Genomic DNA, 20,539 nt, shown 5'->3' with positions numbered 1-20,539 from the left:
TACCAAGTTTTAATCAAATTGGATATTTCCTTCGAGAGTTATTGTGCGCACCAGCCAGCCAGACAGACTGACGGACGGACATCGCTAGACTGAAACGGATTTGGTCCAAAGTGACCTTAGACCCTAGGTCGTTATTTCAATACAGGGTGAGATAAAAAAACTGCAACAAAGTCAAACGCCATAATTTTTACATTTGTTGTAATTTTATTGAATGAAAGACAAAAATGTCGCAAATAGCATTATCACAATTTTAGAATAAGTTTAGATTTGTTCGAATTGGTCACCTATGGCACGAATTATGGCCTTCAAATGGCGTGCTCAAGTCTTTTATACACCCTCCAGAATATTTTCGCGATAATATTCGTCATTTATTCTGATGCCACGGTCGATTAATACGAGCGGAGAGCGACCATAGGCTTTTGTACGCTTGTAAACAATATAATGAGCTGTCATTGGAATAATTTTAACAGCTGTCGGACGAGTGGTTTAGAAATGACAGCAGTCTGAAGTTTTTTCATCTCACCCTGTATGTAACTTATGGGTTCTCCCACGATCCTATATCGTGTATTTTCTGAGGGAAGTTAAACTAAAAAGTGAGAAACTGAAATATAAAATTGCCGATGATTTGTTTGGATACTGTGATCAAAACCATCAGCATACCTAAATTCAGGAGATGCTCTTTAATGGAGGCTATAGCAAAACTTGGTCCTCGGACAAGAGAAAACAAAGACTTTCCGAAAACAACATTTCCAATATTTAGTACCCAAATATATACCGTTATAAATAACGAATAACATACGGTACCGTAGCATGGGTGTTAAACAAAATGTATATAGAGGGTATAAAAATCGTTATCAATATTAATGTTCATTAACATTTTCCAAACGGAATTAAAAAATCAAATTTCCCAATTCTCTGGCAATTCGAAAGTAGTATATTAGTGCAGTATATATTCGACAGTACCAGCCACGACCTGTAACGAAAAAATTAATCCTCTTAGTGATTTTAAACTTAAAAAAAAACTCCATCTACCTATGAGTATTGTTTTGTTAGGTGCACAGCGCAAAGGCATCGATAAAACTCTATAGATTAAAATACAACTATTTGCAAAAAATATAAACAAATATTACGTAATAATTTTTAAGTAAACACAAAACAAAACGAATTGCTTATTTCTTCTGTTTTGTTCCAACAAATATTCACTATCATCAAAGCGACAAGCCAGCTCTTTTTTGCAAAAATAAAAAAACGCTATTCAAGTGTTTTACCGGCTATTTTGTTGTTGCTAGAAAGTGTGCTCGTGTCTACATCGAAATAAAATTAAAACCAAAACAAAATAATACATATGTATAAGTAGCTATGCGTCATATCGGACAAATGGAATTTGCCCTCGCAACAGACTTCAGAATTTGTTTGCATGTTAAATGCAGAATCAAAACCAGACGATTGGCTTGTCAGACAGAACGACGAATGAATGCTGTTGATATGGATTAATTAGACCAACCTTTGTGATGATAAGCGAGATGCACAACAGTTCATTAATACATTCGAATGTTATCGAAACAGAATATAATAGTGGCGTGTTCTTTTTAATAATCAGCGTAGAGATAGGGAGAGAGAGAGAGATCATCCACTTATAATAATATTTAAGAGTGGTAATATTTGGCACATTCTAGATTTTGACAAGTAATTTAAACAGGGATCACACATTATAGGCTATCAAAATAAGCAGTAGCTGAATCGGGATATTTTGGTTTGCTTCTGTTGGAAAAATTATCGTCTATCAAAGGACACTGACAGAATTTGGATTATGCTTTTGACATAAAGCCTCACCTGAGATCATCGGTGATTTCAAGCATAACATAGTTTTTTCTAAAGCTGAGGTGAAAGTTTTAAACAACTAAAACTAGAATTTCGTACGCGTAGACAGCTTTGGATTCGCCTGTAAAATAAATTACGAAGTTTTTTTGAGGACGGTGAGGGGAGGTTTAGCCGTTGTTGAATCATCTATAAATTAAAATCCGCATCCTTCTAAGCGAGAAAAAGCAAAAAAGACCTGCATAGGCAAGTTTTATCATAGGCCGTTACAATATTCAAATGCCAAACTTGAAAATAATTCGATAAATAATACCGAATATCGGGAGGTACCATTATATGTGGGCTATACCAAAACGTGGACCTGCACAGACAACTTTCTGTCGCTGAGATCATCAAAAAACCGAATATCGGGAGGTACAGTTATATGAGGGCTATACGAAGACGCGGACCTGCACAGATAATTGTCTGTCATAGACTGTAGTATCCATTACGAACTTCAAATACCAAATTTGAAACATTTCCGGTGAATAATATCGCTAAAATTATCAAAATACCGAATATCGGGAGTTACCGCTACAAGGGGGCTATACGAAATTTCTGTCATAGACTGTAATATCCATTATGAACTTCAAATACTAAATTTGAAACAATTCCGGTGAATAATGTCGCTAAGATCATTAAAATACCGAAAATAGGGAGATACAATTATATGGGGGATATACCAAAACGTGGATCTACATGGTCCATTTTCAATACCAAAAGTCCTGCAGACATAATATACATTTGAGTAAAATTTTATCAACCTACTGCAGTTCGTTCGGAAGCTAGAGTGATTTCCACAGACAGTCTGACGGATAGACGGACCGACATGGCTAAATCGACATAGAATTTTATGCTGATCAAGAATATATATACTTTGTATATTTCGAGGTGTTACAAACGGAATGACGAACTTAATATACCCTCCTTACTATGGTGGAGGGTATAATTAAAAGTAGCAACAAAGTGCTCAAGGCGATAGCCGGCATGGCTTGCCGGGTACAGACCAGAAGGAGACCTAATTGACCTCTTATAACGCGATAGGTTGATCTGCGGCCCAGTGTAGTATGCGAATGCAAGTGCTATGCAGTAGAAAAATTACCAGCCCTGTCAGAATGCTGCCCTGAGAATTGCAACAGACGACGCCAGTGGATCATCTTCATAAGGCGGCGAACATCCTTCTCGTACGGCAACATAACCATACGTTCCGGATGGTGCAGCCGTGTCAATTCGTATACAAGATGTACGAAACGAAGGCCCGACGCACAATACCCTACATAGCCAAAACTACCTTACTCACTCTAGAAGATTTTTGGTTACAGCGAAGGTAGCCGAAATTTTAAACATCGGATTTCTTCTTTCGTATTGAAGAACGGATTTCTAAATGCTTATGAATTTAAATGCTTTTTCTACGAGAGACCTGCGGCTTTGATTGGCTTCTCCTTTGGAAATAGGTCGGGAATTTCCCCTGGACGCTTAACACATTTTATAGCCTATACATTCGATTGTCGATTACAGTACCTTACGCTGTAATCCTTCCGAGTGCAGTAGTCGCTTCCCCACCGAATTAAGTTTATATTTGACATAGTTGGAGGTTGTTAGATACTTGTAATACTATCTCAAATAAGTAAAGGTGAGGGTACATAAGCATCTTGGTATCATGGCTAGGCACATTAAGGTCAAATTATAAGGGGAAATGACAGTAGGATTCGAGTGCAGTTTTAGCATCCCTTTGTGATATGTCACTAAATATGCCATGTGAAAACTTCAAGCCGCTTATATACCCACACCTTAAGGAAAATTTACTTTTTTAAAGAAGCTTTAGTCACGTAGTTCGACATGCCCCGGCCGAAAGACGTTTTTGATGCCAATATTGCATTGGTTGGCCTTACCAATACTGGAAATATGCCAGGTAATAACGAAACATTAGGGACCAATAATTAGGAGAGTATGGACTTCCCCAAGAAAATCATATCGACAGGTGGCCTACTTGTTCTTACAGAATTGTATGTATATAATATCCAAATAGCAATACATACATGTTCTTTGCCCACTTCAATTATCGATAAACCGATCAAAGCAAACTTACTTGGAAGAAACATATGAAATAACTTATAATATTTTAATGATATGTCTATAATTTGAATGGGATCAATACTTACGGTTCTTTTAAAACGGGAGCAATTTTATACAAACAATCCAAGAACTGTTGATCCAATGACCATACGCTCGGTTTCAGCGGTTGACTGTTAACGTTCAAAATGCGAAATAGAATGCAAAGGATCACGGCTATTGCCGTCAGGAATGCTGTTGACATCGTGATTAAACTTTGGACTAAGTGTTGGCGGTCAAAGATGTTACCGAGTGCGTGAGGAAATTCGGCAAAGACTTGTTGCAGAAACTGTGATTGTAGTAAACGGTCATAGAGATAAGAACACTGTAACAGCGGATACCAAAGGAACATGCAGGTTGGTTGTGTTCAGGGGAATGCGGGAAATGTTTGGGATGAAAAAAAATAATTGAAAATTAAACAACAAAAAAAATCAAGGTCAATGTATAAAATAAAACCAAATAACAAAAACAACAAAAAATAAAGGTCCTTTCAAGGATGTATATAAAAACGAAAGGTAAATGAGCCGGAAGAAAGGGGAGTGGGACAATTTATGTAAATGTAAGGTGGAAACTTTGAGGAAACACACCAGCTGTTTGCGCAAAGTTAATAACCCATCGACCGCCAAGCCAATTGATGAAATTTTGGAAAGTTTAGAACACACACAAAGGAACAAATGGGGCTGCTTATGTGTTGTAGTTGTGATATTTGCAATTTAAAAATTCTCGGAATTTCTATTTTGTTTTATTTTATTTATTTAAATTTCAAAGATTATTAGTTTGCAACAAATTACGACCATTTTACACCACTTCGTTTCGTTGTTATCTATCGTTTTGTTGTTGCTTTATTCTGTTGCGGTGACACACTTCAATTTGCAAATTTTGTATTTTTGTTTTTATTGTTGTTGTTGTGGTTTTTATGATGTTGTGTATCTCTCAATCGGCCTGAGTTGATGTTATGGAGAGTGTGTGAGTATATGTTTGTTTTTATTTTTATCTATGTATGTTTGTTGTGTTTTTCTTCTCACTTCTTTCTTTCTCTCGCTCACTTACTTTATTCTGCTTGGAGTGATTTATGTTTCACTAACTAATGCGTATTGAAAACTCTTGTAATTTTTCAACTTTTTCTGTTCCAGAAAGTTCTTTGAAAATTTCGTTAAGTTTTACTTTTTGCACAAACAAATCTTCTAATCCGCTATGAACACATAAACCGTTAATTTTGTTGTTACGTTTTTTTCTTTGATATTGTCGTTGGTTTATTATTTTTTATAATCACTGATTGTTTTTTTTTAATTTTTGTCTGTTTATTGTTATTATTTTTGTTTTATTTTCCTATTCGCGTTTAGGAACCGCGTATGTTGGTCTCTGCTCTCAGTCTATAATATGAATGCTCTGCTTTTGAAATGCTGCGTTTAATGGAATTGAAGTAATTGAATACAGTGACGGCGACAGAGATTTGCTGACAGTAGAGAAGTAAATGTCACAAACAGCTGATTAAATAAGTTTGTGTAATAGGTCGCTTCATCATGTGGTATCCGTGGGAACTGGAAATTTCGAATTTTCTGGTAGCAATTCTTTTTGTAGGAGAGAAACGTAAGTGAAATGGAAAATTCTAGTTCTTGCAATTTTCTGGCAATTCTTTTTTTGCTTTTATTTTTATACAAAAATATGATTACAAATAAAACAAAGGCAATGATGAAAAAGAAAATTGTTGCACCGACATGTTACAGGAACGACTTCTGAACGAAAGTGGTTATCTGTCTGTTGAAATCACGATACAGTCCACATTATTTGACGCAGAGTCAAATACCAAAAATTGGTATTTATAGGTCATAATGGGTTCTAGCTCCAGTGGCGGAACATTTTATATATAAGCCCCCATATAAGGGTACCTCCCGATATTCGGTATTTCGTAAAGCCCCTATATAAGGGTACATCCCGATATTCGGCATTCTGATGATCTTACCTACATTTTTCCACGGATTTGTCTAAAAATTGGTATTTGCAGTTCGTAATAGGTTCTAGCTCCGGTAGCAGAACATTGAATATTTAGGTCCGCGTTTTCCCATAGCGCACATATAACTATGGCTCAATAAGTAAGGTTGCTCAACTTCAAAGAAACTAGAAAAATTCAACCCTGTGCTGCAGTCTTATAGTGTCAAATATACTTTTAAATATGCAACTATTGGTTTTGTTTATTATTATTTTTTTAACAAAATTCTCATATTGGGGAAAACCCACTCATGACATATCATAAAGGGATGCCGGAGCCGCACTGTCGTTTCCCTTTATAATTTGACATTCATATGCCTATCCATGACGCCTTATGCTTATGTACCCTGTTTTCCTCCAAAAGATATATTTCATCATTAATTTTACAATTTTCATTCATTTTTTTAATATATTCTTATGTTTTTAAATTCTGTAGGAGAGACACATGCCATTTTTTTAAATAAAAAAATTTAAAAAATTTTACTCGGATGATGGAGAAAACAAAATTTACTTTCGTTTAAATGCACATACACCATTCAACATTATAGGTCTATTCCAAAAAATGTAAAAGTTTTTACTACGATTTTCTCATTATTATGTCGAAAAAAATGGCTAAAAATTGTAGTTTCTTGCAGGTTCTGGAGCAGAGCATATATTTTCCATTCATCGTTTTTATTCTTTTTAAAAATTTTTTAAATTTTTTACATTTTTTTTATTTTGTATTTTAAAATGTCATAATTTATTTTTGGGTAAAAATAGTAATAATTATTTATCGAACAAGGAATAGAGAGATAATCACGTGTCATGGGAACTTAGGGTGCAAGTACATAAAAAGCTTGAAGTCATGGCTAGGCATATTAATGTCAAATTATAATGGAAAACGACGGCAGTATTTTAGTGCGGCTCTGTAATCCCTTTGTGAAATGTTACAAAATATGCTTAGCCATGACTTCAAGCTTCTTATGTACTTAGCCCTTTAGCATTACAAGAATCTACTAGTTTTACAATTTTTTTATATCATAAAGGAAACGATGTGGTTAAAAGGCCCATGAGAACATGGTATTGCTCATGGTAAAATTCATGGTAAAAGAATACAGGTAGATGCATCAACGCTTGGGAACATAGTTATACCCATGGTAGAAGAATATAGGTAGACGCGTCGACACAGCTGCTGGGACAATGAACTGTCAAACCAATTTTGGAATTGAAAATGTTGAATGAAAAATTATTTAAATTTGTAAAAATTGCTGAAAAACGCGAATTATAATAGCCTCCGAATGACGTAGTATAAGAAAACATATAACAATCTACTTAAATTTGAAAAAACATTTAATTTTTTTTTGACATATCAATGCTCCCAAGCGTTGATGCATCTACCTATATTCTTCTGCCATGGTTATACCAAAGACTTTGAAATGTTTCTTCAAAAATAAGAAGATTTGTATATGTTTTCCTATACGACGCCAATCGGAGGTTGTTATGATATGCATTTTTAACAATTTTTACAAATTTGAATAATTTTTCATTCAAAAATTTCAATTCCAAAATTGGTTTGACAGTTTATTGTCCCAGCAGTTGTGTCGATGCGACTACCTGTATTCTTCTACCATGATACAATAAGGATGTAACAGCGCATTTATACTTGTCATACCCACTACCATTCTATGGAGGGTATCATGGTAGAAAAATACAGGTAGATGCATCAACGCTTGGGAGCATTGATCTGTCAACATTTTTTAAATTTCTTTTCAAATATAAGTAGATTTTTATATGTTTTCTTATACGACGTCATTCCGAGGATATTATAATACTCGTTTTTCAGCAATTTTTACAAATTTAAATAATATTTCATTCAACATTTTCAATTCCAAATTTGGTTTGACAGTTCACTGTCCTAGCAGCTGTGTCGATGCGTCTACCTATATTCTTCTACCATGGGAGGGTATATTAGCTTTGTCATTCCGTTTGTAACTACTCGAAATATTAATGATAGACCCTACAAAGTATATATTCTGTCCGTCTGTCTGTGCGTCTCTCTGCCTGTCTGTGTTACAATATTTCGAACCAATTGAGATGTGCGGTTAAAATTTTGCACACATGTGTATTTTGTACTTCATAAACGGTACCTCTCGATATTCGGTATTTTATTGATTTTAGCGACATCATTCACCCGAAGTTTGTAATGCGTACTGCAGCTTATGCCTAAAAATGTATGCAGGTCCACGTTTTCGTAAAGCCCCCATAAAACGGTACATCCCGATATCCGGGATGATTTGATGATTTTAGCGATATCGTACACCGAATTGTTTCAAATTTTGCATTCGAAGTTTGTAATGGGTAGTACCTCCTATGACAAAGAATTTTGTATGAAGTTTCATATCTTCGTATAGTCCCCATATAACGATACCTCCGTTTATTCGGTATTTTCATGATTTTGGCGACATTATTCGCCTGTATTATTTTACATTTCGCATTTGAAAATTTTAATGGGTACTACAGCCATATTACAAAAAATACTTATGCAGGCTCAAGTCTTTGTATAGGTCCCGTTAAAAGGTCATCATTTAAAGGGTATTTTTGACATCGAATGGAACCAACAATCTTAATCGATTTCCACTAAATTTGACAGAAGTATTTTTATGATGTATGTGACCTCACTTACCAGCTATAATTGCTATAGTGTGACTTTGAGATGACCTTACTTTGAGATGACCTTACATATATATATATATATATATATATATATATATATATATATATATATATATATATATATATATATATATATCAATCAATTTGCAGCAAATTTGATGTAATCACTTCTAGGTTTATTTTGACCGAATGTACAAAAATGCATCCATTTTGGGCTGATATTACACATTTGGTGCGTAACTTGGTATACCACTACTCCTCATTGAATGGATTGATGTTATGCTCAGCATCGGAATCATCAACTCAAGCTTAGGGGAGTGCTCCGTCAGGAAATCAGTGACCAGTGGCACTACTCAAGGAGGGTCTTATCACCACTACTATGGGTTCTGGTGATAAATAATGTATTAATAGATCTGGAAAACAATAGAACTAAAGTCGTTGCTTACGCGGACGACGTAGTTCTGATGATTGCTGGGAAATTCCTGCAAACTATTTCAGACCTAATGCAGGCAGCTCTCGTTAGATTGGTGGTACTCTCTTGGGAAGGCTTCCCTTAGTAAAAACATTGACAAAGTACAAAGAGCGGCATCACTTTTAATTACAGGTGCACTCAGAAGCTCACATCAATCTGCAATGAACACCCTATTTAACTTGAAACCCTTAAGTTTATTTGTAGAGGAACAAGCTGCGAGATGTGCACTGAGACTCAATGAACTTGGTCAATGGCGTAGTCAATCTTACGGACATTCGGTCATATTGAATTATGTGGAGAACTCAGGCTAGACTTCGAAACACTGGACATCCACATACCTTGCAGAGACAAACTATTGTAGGCTTTGTCAAGACGAGGAAGAAATAGAAATTGTGGAACACTTATTCTGTCAATGTCCAACTCTTTTTAGAGTCAGACTGAGGCTCACGGGTAAGCAAACTCTGCATGATCAGTCTTCACTCTAAAATACTGATTCGTCATTTATTCTTCAGCTAGCTAGAAGACTAAAATGGCTAAGGCCAACACGATAAATTCTTCGTGGATATACCCCTTTTTAACATAAGCTTCTTTTTCTTTCTCTCTTTATTTTTACTATATCAGGATGATCACAATGGACCAGCAGGACACCGAGTGGAGCGGTGTCTTAGCAACCGCGCATCCTCTAACTTAACCTAACCTTTGGTGCGCAACAAATTGGGTGAAGATATATAAGGGAGCTATGACAATATCTGTGGTGCGATTCTCTAACTCATTTTTCGAGTTAGCGGCAAAAATCGGAATAATTAAATGTTTATAATTTCGGTAATTAACGACATTTTTCAGTAAATTAGCGACGAAATTAAAGTAGTCGCTAGGCCTACCGATAGATTCAAATATTATCAACTTTTATTTCTTTTTTATATGGAAAGTGTTCATTTGAAAGTTACCGATTTTTGTCGGTAACTCAAAGAATGAGTCAAAAAATCCCTACTGAACCGATTTTACCAAATTTCATAAAGTTCCTTCTGGGCATGATAGAATCAAGAAGGTAAAGTCATGCAATCATATCTTTAATTTTTTTTCTCATTGTCAAATTGTATATATATAAATACATGGTAAATATAAAAATCAGAGATGGGAACCAATTTTTATGCAGAGATGGTTGCGCTTATTTAAAAGGACTTTACATTCTTAATTTTATAATGCTTCTTGGCTGCATTCGGTTAAAATGTGGCAAGGGTGTTTTTAGGCTGTAACTGATCATTGTAATGAAGTGCAAATTACGTCTTTGAGATACTCAATAGGACCTATAGCTGTATCTGAACCGATTTTGACATACTTGCTTCAAGACAAAATTCGGTAGTTACTGCCAAAAAGCATTCCATTTGGGCTAATATAACACATTTGCATATATATATATATATATATATATATATATATATATATATATATATATATATATATATATATATATATATATATATATATATATATATATATATATATATATATATATATATATATATATATATATATATATATATATATATATATATATATATATATATATATATATATATATATATATATATATATATATATATAGGAGCTATGTCCGAGTCTGAATCGATGGTGTCAAAAATTTTTAAGGATATTTTTCGGATGTATTTTGCACCGAATAGCATTGGAGTGCATATTATGGATGTGGGGAACTTAAATATAAAATCGGAAAGATATATATGATAGCTATTGCTATGTCTGAACCGATTTTGACCTGAATTGACATATTTATGGCCTAAATTGGGTCGTATTTGTAATTGCTCACAAAAATACATGGACAGACGGAGGGGCAGATCGACTTAGAATGTAATTAAAAGAACTAAGACATAATACCTTGAATCACAGTGTGGTGTAGGGTATAAAAACTCATCAAAAGTGAAATCAGTGCTCGATTTGTATCAAGCTTCGCACCCTATTTGTTTTGTTGATATTGCATTAGTGTGAATATTGTACATATCGGTCAACTTTTTCTGGTTAATATTTAATTTAATTTTGAAAATATGAGGCGGACGGTGTGCACTGTTTCCCCCTAACACATATCGTAACATTTGTATCAATTTGGCCATTAAATGAGAAAGTGAGTTTTACACCAAAATTAAATCACATGCGAAGATGAGAAATTTGGTATGGTGCCTTTCTACTTTGCTTTCGTCAAATTGACATACTTTTTACTTGTTTTTGAAAACCGTTTAACCGAGGGAGTTATAAAAGGAGATCGACCGATATATTCGAAGTCGGTCTAATCCTGACAAACATAGTACAATGTTTTAGAAAGGATTTCGTTCAAAGGGACAAATAGTAAGTTTAAAGTTTACTAGACTTCGAAAATTCAGTGAATATAAATTGTTGATCCTATTGAAGGTATCTCAAATGAAACCTCATAACTGTTTGTGCATCCTCTGTAGGATTAATGTATAATAAACAAATATGTACATATTTGCCTCTAATGTAACTCAAAACATTTCTAATTAATATGGAACATCCAATGACTATGTTCTTGATATGGAAAATTATATATATTGCCTAGAAATACTCTTGTCTGATTTAGTTTATATTGACTCACACTCTCCCTACACAAATCTGTAATACAAATTCATTGAGATCTTAGGAAACTTTAAAGTCACCAAGGAAATAAACCAATTATTTAAGACAAAATATGTTTTTATCGTATTGGAAAATTATCCATATTATTATTAAAGACGTTTAAGATTTTTGTTTGTTGTTTTGTTTCGATCACAATTTCTCTTGTGTGGTTAATGTTTTACTGTTTTTTTTTATTTGGTTTTTCATTCATTTAACTATAACATTAATTGTGAACATATCCTGGACGTGGATCTTTCCAGTTGTTATGACATTTTTTGCTAGGATGTTGTTATATTTCGGGTCTAAGCTTACAGACTGAAGAATACGGTATTTCATTTAGTCATTTAACCAACGACCAAGGTACCTTCATCGGGGAATACATGAGCGGGTACTTCCAAATTCAATGGAGCAGGTCCCTTACGGATACGACCAGAGGCATCGTAGTGAGAACCGTGGCATGGGCAATAGTAGCCACCGAAATCACCGGAATTGGCAATGGGTACACAACCCAAATGTGTGCAGACACCGATGACAACCAACCATTCAGGCTTTTGCACACGTTGCTATAAACAAAAAAGTTTCAGTCAGTGGAAATGTTGTCCTATAAAATTCATTGACTTACATCATCGGTTTGAGGATCACGCAAAGTGGCTGTGGGTACACCGCGTTCAGTGGCGATTTCACTAGCGGTACGGTGACGAATGAACAATGGCTTACCACGCCATTTGAAGGTAACAGACTTGCCTTCAGGAATATCAGACAATTTGATTTCAATCTTAGCCATAGCCAAGACATCAGCAGATGCGCTCATGGAGCTAACGAAAGCGGTGACCAAACCCTTGGCGGCATAGGCACTGCCGACGGCACCAGCACCAACCAACATGTAGGAGAAGGCCTTGCGTTCTTCGGCGGTGGTATTTTTGCGATTAACATCCTTGACCGAGTCACGACGGTAGGGCGAAAAGTCGGGAGCTTGCAAGTCAGTGTGGGCCAAACGAACTTGTTGGACAGCTAAGTGAAAGACGAAAGATATAAATAAAAATATTATTTTGATCAAATTTAGAAAAAGTAGCAGTCGAGCTAATTTTCTTTTAGTTTCCGAGGCAAACATTCGTTCTTTGCCAATTTTTCACATCGCTCAGATGTTGTCATAACATTCGGGGAGTAATAACAGTAGTTTTGTTGCTCTATTGCTACCATTTCATAACCTCAAAAAATTACATAATTGAAGAAACAAATGCAAAGTTTCATGAGAAATTACTCCAGAATCCCTGGAATTTGACATTGCATTTCTTTCTTCAGCCTGTCTAGGTGTGATGTAATTCAGAAATATTCACTTGTGAGGACTGTCGAAGCTCTGGTATTGCCACAAGGAGCCTTCTTTTCCGAATTCTCAGGCACCACAGTTCTCTTACCCTGGACCGCAGTGAGGGCGGCAGGTTTCAAACCATTGGGAACAGCATGGGAGCTGGCACGCAAATAAGCACGCGACACGGCGTTAATCATTTTTCCGTATTCGTTAATAAAGTTTTCTAAAACAAAACAATTGAAAAACAATGAATTTTTCGTCCCCCAACCAAATTTTATTCGTTCGATGAGCTTACTTTTCTCCCAACAAAAAACTTTTGCCCACTTGACAGCTGACAGTTAACACAAAAATCGATAATCACACACACATACATACATGAAGGTACTTTTGACATTCAGAACAGGGTGTTTCAACGAATGCGAATTAAAATTGTCGATAATTGGGTGTAACTTAAAATTCAACGTAAAAGTGTAAAAGAAATTGTGAATATATGCTCTGTTCCAGAATAACAAGAATAAGTCTGTTCCAGAACTACAAGAATGTAAAAGTTTTTATTACGATAACAAATTTTCGCTTTATGATATCGAAAAAAATTGCAACACTAGTTGATCCTTCGCAGAGCAGAGCAAATGTAAAAATATTTACTACCATGGTACAATAAAAAAAGTAAGGTAAAGCTATCAGCTGATTACATTTTTTTCTAAGTGTGCCCGACTTCTGCCAATTTTGCGTATATATTTATTGTTTTGAAAAATAAAAACGAAATATTTTTAAAATCAATGATTGGTAGATGCGTACATTGCGCAGTGCTTATGAAATATATTTGTCGGTTTTGGCATGGACTTAAAAGATTGAAAAGTTAAGATCACATTTTTGGAAGAAAATCTAGGCATTTCATTCATTTAAAGTGCTATTCAACTCATTAAAAAAAGAGGAAAAATATAGAAAAAAAGACAAAAAATTAAAGCAACTTGGTGCATATAATTTTGAATGGACAGGAAGCGGCCATAGACTTATGGTTGTATTTCTGTAGTTTACGAGGCTTTCCTACCTCCATATTGTACCATATTTACTACGATAGCCGAACTTTATGATATCGAAAAAATACAAAAGTAGTGGATTTTTGCAGGTTCTGCAACAGAGCAATATTTCTATACTCTAGTACTTTTAACATTTTTATGAACTAGTAAAACTAGCGGGCAAAAAGAATAGTAAACATATAACTACTTTTTCTAGGTAATTTTTCCGATCCCATATTTCATGGGTAAATCCATGGTAAAATGAAGAAGATAAAGTCATCAAAAGGAACTATCTCGTTTCCTTTGGCTTTTTTTTTTTTGAATAAAAAAGAAAGTAATTTTAAATTATTCCAAATTTAGAGCCAACAGAAATTCATATTTTCCACGTTAAATGGGCAACAAAATGTATAATTTTGGGATAAAACAATATTGTGCTTCTATCTCGGATTCAATTTTGTGGGAAAAGCCTAATATTTCATTCATGTTATGTGGGTATTCCCCAAAGAGTAATTTTGTGAAAAAAATGTAAAATAAACAAAACCATTTGTTGCATGTTTAAAAGTATATTTGACACAATAAGGACCAGTACAGAGTTGCATTTTCCTACTTTCTTGGAAGTTGAGCAACCTGCTATATTGAGCCATGATTCGGAGTTTGTTATTTTTGGTGTGCACTGCAAGAGTTTAAAAAGTTTTTACTACAATTACCGATTTTCCCTTATCGAAAAAAATGGCAAAAACCCTTTCAGGTTCTTGAACCGAGCATGTTGTTACATTCGGCCTACTCGGCGTTATGGTGGGGTTCCGCACTAGCTCAGGAGGGAGCGGTTAATCCAGGGGGTTCTCAACCCTGCCACCATCAACCCTAGGGAATAAATTTAGCACAACATATTATTTCTTTAGACAATTAGACATTAAGCTTATTTATTAGAATCATTATCGTTCTCTTAAAACTAATTTCAACACGAACACATAAAAAAAACTGGATTATTAATACCCGAACGAAAAAGAAAAAATTGTGAGTCAATACTCAGATTACCTTTTTTATTACCCTGCTAGAAGCGCTAATTTTGGCCAATACAAGTACTTTAATTTTCTGCCTAAAGGAGCTCACTTAGACGAATCTTTTGGGCATTTCAAATCCTTGTCCCAAACAGAAAAATCGAAATTTTCTAGCTGTAAAATTTTGAGGCAACCCTACACTCACTAAAAATAAGATTTAATGGGCATTAATTTTCCTCACATTTGTATCTTAAGCACTATTTATCTAACTACAAACAATACGTTTAACTTATATACTAAACTACACACTAACAAACAAATATTTTTTATAGCTTCTTTTTTTTCTTTTGGTCAAATTCGGATTAATTGATGAATTTCATATTTTTTTCTTTTTTCAGTGGTGTTTCCGTCAAAGGAAAAGGAACTTCATGTGACTTTTTCAGCGGGATTTGGCTTTCTTTCTTTTCTTTGGTAAGTAACTTAAATTTTGAATTACATTACCTTCACAACGGCATACTTAGGCCACTTTTTATCTTCTTTTTACAGATTTTTAGGTGGGATCTACTGGTTAGCTTCCCGGATTGGTACTGTTGCCTGTTCCAAGGGCTATCCACTGGCAGTTTCCCAGGTCTTTTGGCCGTTTCCAGAACCTTTTCGTTGCCTGGAACCCCTGTGCCGCACCTGGCGATACAAAAATAATTGTTGGGGATGCCCGCTTCTTTTTCGTCCAAGTCGGATGGCGTTGTCCAATTGTGGATTTATGCGCGGCGTTATTCCTAAATAGAACACAAAAACTTAACACAACACATCCGACATAACATCACTTACAAATCAACACTTACAAATTGTTTAGATACGCCACACAAATAAAACAATAAAACACACAAATTGTAACTGCCAATTTAGTATTTCCTTTTTCTATTCACAAAAAAAACATTTAAAAATTGACTGAACTGTTTCTGTTCCACACCACTTTGAAATAATGGCGCTTTTAGCCCTCTCTGTGCTTTATATACGGCCACCAAGGACGCTCAACCAAACTTTCCCTCTTTTCCAAGATTTTCCCACAATTTCCCTGACATTTATTATTTACCTTTATCAGGTGTTCTACCTACCCACTATTATCCCCAGTGTTGTATTTTTGCAACACGTCTCTCATGTTGTACAATACACAACATGAAACTTGGCATCACTTTTTAAAATTTAGCCGGCCGCCCTGTGTATCCGGTTCTCTTTTTTGGCTGGCGTTCAGCACGTTCGGTGCATTAAATTGCACATCCAAAAGTGTTAGTTCCAGCTGCTGTGTCAATGCAGCTACCAGTATTATTTTATCATCCGAATGAAATTATTGTTTTTCTGTAAAGAACCATTTTATTATTTATTATTTTACAATATTCATTCATGTTTTCAACCTTTTCTGTAAATGTTGACATATTGAATATATTTTTGTGTGTTTTCTGTTTTTTTTTTTTTTTTTTTTGCTGGAGAGAAACTTGTCAGTCTATTTTTTGCCAATGCAACATTTTTGAAAATAGTTCCATTTATATTTCCAGCTTTTCTCTCCCATCCGAGGTACCCATTTTGCCCACGAGTTGAAATTTCCACAGAAAACTGGAGACAAAAAAATATGTTCAAAATGTCAACATTAACACAAAAAGTTGAAAATAATAAATCATTGGGAGAAAACAATAATTTATTTTATTCATATTAGTGAGAATTTCATGTATTTTCGTATAAAAAAGGAATTATTTTACTATGACTTACGAATCGTGCCGTATGAACGGGTCAATTCGTGTACCTAATTCTGAGAGCGAACAACATTATTGAAAGTGCATTTTTTCATTCTTTTTATAAAAGCAACAATAATGGGTTTAAGCCTGATCATTTTGCAACAACAAAATACTATGGTATCCCGAAGAAACATGCCGACAGTTCTGTAAGTGATTTGAATGGAACAAAGAACAAAAATCTTTGTTCGCTCAGCAAATTTTATGTGGGGTATCATGGTAGAAAAATTCAGGTAGATGCATCAACGCTTGGAAGCATTGATGTGTCAAAAAATTTTAAATTTCTTTTCAAATATAAGTATATTTTTATATGTTTTCTTATTCGACGTCATTCGGAGGGTATTATAAAAGGCCTTGTTCAACAATTTTTACAAATTTAAATAATTTTTCAGTCAGCATTTACAGTTCCGAAATTCGTGTGACAGTTCATTGGCCCAGCATCTGTGTCGATGCGTCTACCTATATTTTTCTACCATGTGGGGTATTAAGAAGATATTTAATAATTAATGGTCGAACAGCGAATAGAGAATGTATTAAGTGCCATGTGAATTTAGCATAAGTGTCGTTTATCTTTTTGTATAGGTATTTTTTATTGGAACGACATCTTGCGATTCTCATTTTTGAAATTATTTTTATAATTTTTTCAATTGGCAACGCAACGAAATGTGTATTTTGATTGGCAACATTGATTTGTTGCCTGACAGGTTTAATAGATGTCACTCTATTCTTTCCTAACCGCTGCAAAATTTTACAAACTACATTTACAAAAGGTGTATAGTGTACAAGTGCACGAAAAGTTCTAAATAGTACTGAATTTGGTATTGGGTGAATGAATGGAGCTTAAATCCTAAATTTTAACATGAGTGTCACTGTTGCTGCCTGGGTTGGGAGATCACCTGGTTTTGGATATGCGTACTATAGTTGTACTAAAGGGTACTTAATTTGGTAATAGGTGAAATTTAAGTGCTGCAATCCTGAATTATGATACTAAAGTTGATGTTGATATATGATACTAAGGTCGAGGATGATATGTGGAGATTGTTTTGGAAATGTGTACTAGAATTGTTCGAAAAGTACCCAATGGTAATATATTTGTTTTTGGGTGAAGGGATAGAGAGGAAATTCAGATATTTAGTTTACTGATGGTATCTATGTTCGAGATTTGGCGGTGCTGTAGAAATGCGTCCTATATTTGTACGAAAAATACAAAATAGTACTAAATTTAGTATTGGGAGAAGGGATAGGACTGAAATCTTCAAATATAAAATTGAGGTTTCTGTTGGTGTCTGGGATTGAGATATATGGAAGTGATTTTGGAAATGTGTACTATAATTGTACGTAAAGTACTAAATCTGGTATTGGATAAAAGGGTAGAGTTGAGATCTTGGAATTTGATATAGATGTCACTGTTAATGTCTGTAGTTAAGATATTGACGTGGTTTTGGAAATGGGTGCAATAATTGTTCGAAAAGTACTGAATGATACTATATTTGGTTTTAGGTGATGGGGTATCCATGTTTGAGATTTGGCGGCGGTTTGGAAATGCGTCTTGTATTTGTACGAAAAGTACTAAATTGACCTTAATTTAATACTGGATGAAGGGTTAGAGCTGAAACCTTGAAATTTTACATTGCGATAACTGTAAGTGTCTAGGATTGAGATATGGAACGGTTCTGCAAATGACTACTAAAATTATACGAAAAGTACAAAATGTTACTAAATTTGTTATTGAGTTAATGCATCCCGAATTCGATATAGAGGTCTCTGTTGGTATCTGGGTTTGAGATATGGAGGTGTTTTTGGAAATGTTCACTTTAATTGTTAGACAAGTACTAAGTAGAACTATGTTTGGTATAAGGTGACGGGATATAGTTGAAATCCTAAAAAATCCACTCGACCGACAGCTGTTGAAATTATTCCAGTGACAGCTCATTATATTGTTCACAAGCGTACAAAAGCATTTTGGTGAGAATTTTCCAGAAAAAAGTTATTCGTGATGGAATTCAAGCGTGATAGTGTGATTTCTTTATATTTGGCTAGAAAACCACAAGAGGCTATCGTTAGAGCACTCCAGCATTTGAATGTGAATAAGTCTTTTGTGTCTCGTACCATCGCTCGTTTCGGTGATACTGGTAGCGTAGCACGACGTCAAGGAAGTGGACGGAAGAAAACAGCAACATCAGCAGAAATGGTTCGAAAAGTAAAGAAGCGACTTGATCGAAACCCGCGTCGCAGTGGCCGAAAAATGGCTCGTGAGCACAACACATCGCAATATTCCATTCGGCAAATATTGAAAACTGAGCTCGGGGTAAAGCCATAGAAATTCCAAAAAGTGCAAGAACTTACACCGCAAAAGAAAGATAATACACTCAAAAGAGTTGCTTCGCTTGGACGAAAGTGGTGAACTGCCGAATTTATTTTCTCCGATGAAGAAACATTCCTTGTCCAGCAGTGTGTAAACAAACAAAATAATCGTGCTTACTTACCAAAGAGCTCAGCAGAAAATGTGCACCTTCGGTTGGCGACCAGAACTCAAGCGCCGGCCATGGTGATGGTGAGGGCCGACATAACAGCCGATGGTCGCTTTCCGCTCGTATTAATCGAACGTGACATTAGAATAAATGCCGAATATTTTCGCGAAAATATTCTGGAGGGCACGCAAACATTTTGGCCGCAGACATTGGACATTCCAACAGGACTCAGCACCATCGCACTCAGCACGCGCCAACCAAGAATGGTTACAAAATGAGGTTCCTCGCTTCATTTCCAGCACACATTGGCTACCAAAATCTCCGGATACCAATCCGTTGGACTATTGTGTCTGGAGTATTTAGGGAAGCAAATTTGTCTTTTATTTATCACAGATGCTATGGTCTGTTTCAACCACTAAATATTACCCGATGACCATTAAAATTGGAAGGCTTCTGCCCAGCCCAAAGCTCTAGCACCATGCTAAATTTCGCTTCGATTGGTCTATAATTGTGCCCTGCAGAGCAACTGCAAAATCAGGAAATTTTTCAGTTTTTGGTCCATTTCAACCCCTAAATATTATGCGATCATCTCCAAAAGAAATAGGGTTCTATTCCGACCTTAACCCCATCTACATTTTAAATTTCGTGAAGGTCGGGCCATAATTGCGACCTGTAGAGTGATTACAAATTAATATGGACAGACGGACGGACGGACATACATAGCTAGATCGACTCAGCTCGGCGAGATAGGAAGATCCATATATACTTTCCTACGTGGGAAATCAATATGACGTGGTGTTACATAATTTTTGGCCCAATCAAACTTATAATACCCCCAACACAAAGTGTTGTTGGGCATAATTAAAAGCATCTCTGCTCAATATCGCAGGACCTAGGTAGTTTAAGGTGTCTTTGTATGGTCCGTTTGATACTTCCCCCACTGGCTTTCAATTGGAAAAAAATCATTTTCGTCCTTTCCACTTATCGTTGTAGTCGTCGTGTCTATTATTTTGCAAAACATGTTAATTACTTTGGACTAAATCCATTTTAATTAATTGCTTATAAAACGAAAGCCATGCATTAATTACTTTGAAGTGGGCCAAAACCTCAAAGGACTAAATTCGCATTATGCGTTAAAGTGCGTCATCAAATGCAAAATCCGAAATAATCAAAAAACCGACCGACCGCCTTTGTTCAAACGACGACAATGGTCGCAACGCCAGTGAG

General features: G+C 35.2%; 2 protein-coding genes and 2 long non-coding RNA genes across 9 annotated transcripts in view; 1 reads left to right on the top strand and 3 right to left on the bottom strand.

The window, feature by feature from the left end:
* The window catches only part of LOC101890294 (abhydrolase domain-containing protein 2), a 49,158-nt gene extending 43,792 nt beyond the window's left edge, over positions 1–5,366 (bottom strand). Inside the window, exons 1-2 of one of the 3 annotated variants that reach the window (XM_005176576.4) lie at positions 5,020–5,366; positions 4,020–4,294 (exon numbers count right to left, since the gene is read on the bottom strand). In XM_005176576.4, the coding sequence (XP_005176633.1) occupies positions 4,020–4,174 (155 nt within the window). In that variant the 5' untranslated portion in view covers positions 4,175–4,294; positions 5,020–5,366. Of the gene's footprint in view, positions 1–4,019; positions 4,295–4,556; positions 4,985–5,019 lie in introns of those variants that run through there. The other 2 variants (XM_059131912.1, XM_011297886.3) reach the window with 2 other exon arrangements.
* A 6,433-nt stretch (positions 5,367–11,799) lies between these two features.
* On the bottom strand, positions 11,800–13,449 carry LOC101889907 (cytochrome b-c1 complex subunit Rieske, mitochondrial). Of its 4 annotated transcripts, none has more exons than XM_005176573.4 (4): positions 13,330–13,449; positions 13,063–13,257; positions 12,348–12,736; positions 11,800–12,288 (listed from the first exon to the last, which is right to left on the bottom strand). In XM_005176573.4, the coding sequence occupies exons 2-4, from the start codon at positions 13,229–13,231 to the stop codon at positions 12,070–12,072; spliced, it is 777 nt and encodes a 258-aa protein (XP_005176630.1). In that variant the 5' UTR covers positions 13,232–13,257; positions 13,330–13,449; the 3' UTR covers positions 11,800–12,069. The 4 variants fall into 4 exon arrangements, with proteins under 4 accessions (XP_005176630.1, XP_005176632.1, XP_058987859.1 ...); XM_005176575.4 differs by having other exon boundaries at positions 13,141–13,257; XM_059131876.1 differs by lacking the exon at positions 13,330–13,449 and having other exon boundaries at positions 13,063–13,323.
* A 1,483-nt stretch (positions 13,450–14,932) lies between these two features.
* On the top strand, positions 14,933–15,955 carry LOC131806943 (uncharacterized). Its single transcript, XR_009344236.1, has 2 exons — positions 14,933–15,525; positions 15,601–15,955. It is a non-coding gene; the product is annotated as an uncharacterized LOC131806943 (long non-coding RNA).
* LOC131806944 (uncharacterized) lies at positions 15,600–16,276 on the bottom strand. Its single transcript, XR_009344237.1, has 2 exons — positions 15,897–16,276; positions 15,600–15,830 (listed from the first exon to the last, which is right to left on the bottom strand). It is a non-coding gene; the product is annotated as an uncharacterized LOC131806944 (long non-coding RNA).
* Between the last annotated feature and the right edge of the window lie 4,263 nt (positions 16,277–20,539).

Source organism: Musca domestica, unplaced genomic scaffold (genome assembly GCF_030504385.1).
Source record: "Musca domestica strain aabys unplaced genomic scaffold, Musca_domestica.polishedcontigs.V.1.1 11, whole genome shotgun sequence".
Lineage (NCBI taxonomy): Eukaryota > Metazoa > Arthropoda > Insecta > Diptera > Muscidae > Musca > Musca domestica.
Note: the sequence above shows the minus strand (reverse complement) of the source record. Positions and strands in the feature narration are given on the sequence as shown.

Bases quoted from the DNA above. Each gene is read 5' to 3' on its own strand.
- LOC101889907 (XM_005176573.4), bottom strand. From the start codon at position 13,231: ATGATTAACGCCGTGTCGCGTGCTTATTTGCGTGCCAGCTCCCATGCT. The intron at 12,737-13,062 runs GTGAATATTTCT...TCTTTCACTTAG, and splicing joins AGCTTCGACAGTCCTCACAA to CTGTCCAACAAGTTCGTTTG. The intron at 12,289-12,347 runs GTAAGTCAATGA...TTTTGTTTATAG, and splicing joins GTGATCCTCAAACCGATGAT to CAACGTGTGCAAAAGCCTGA.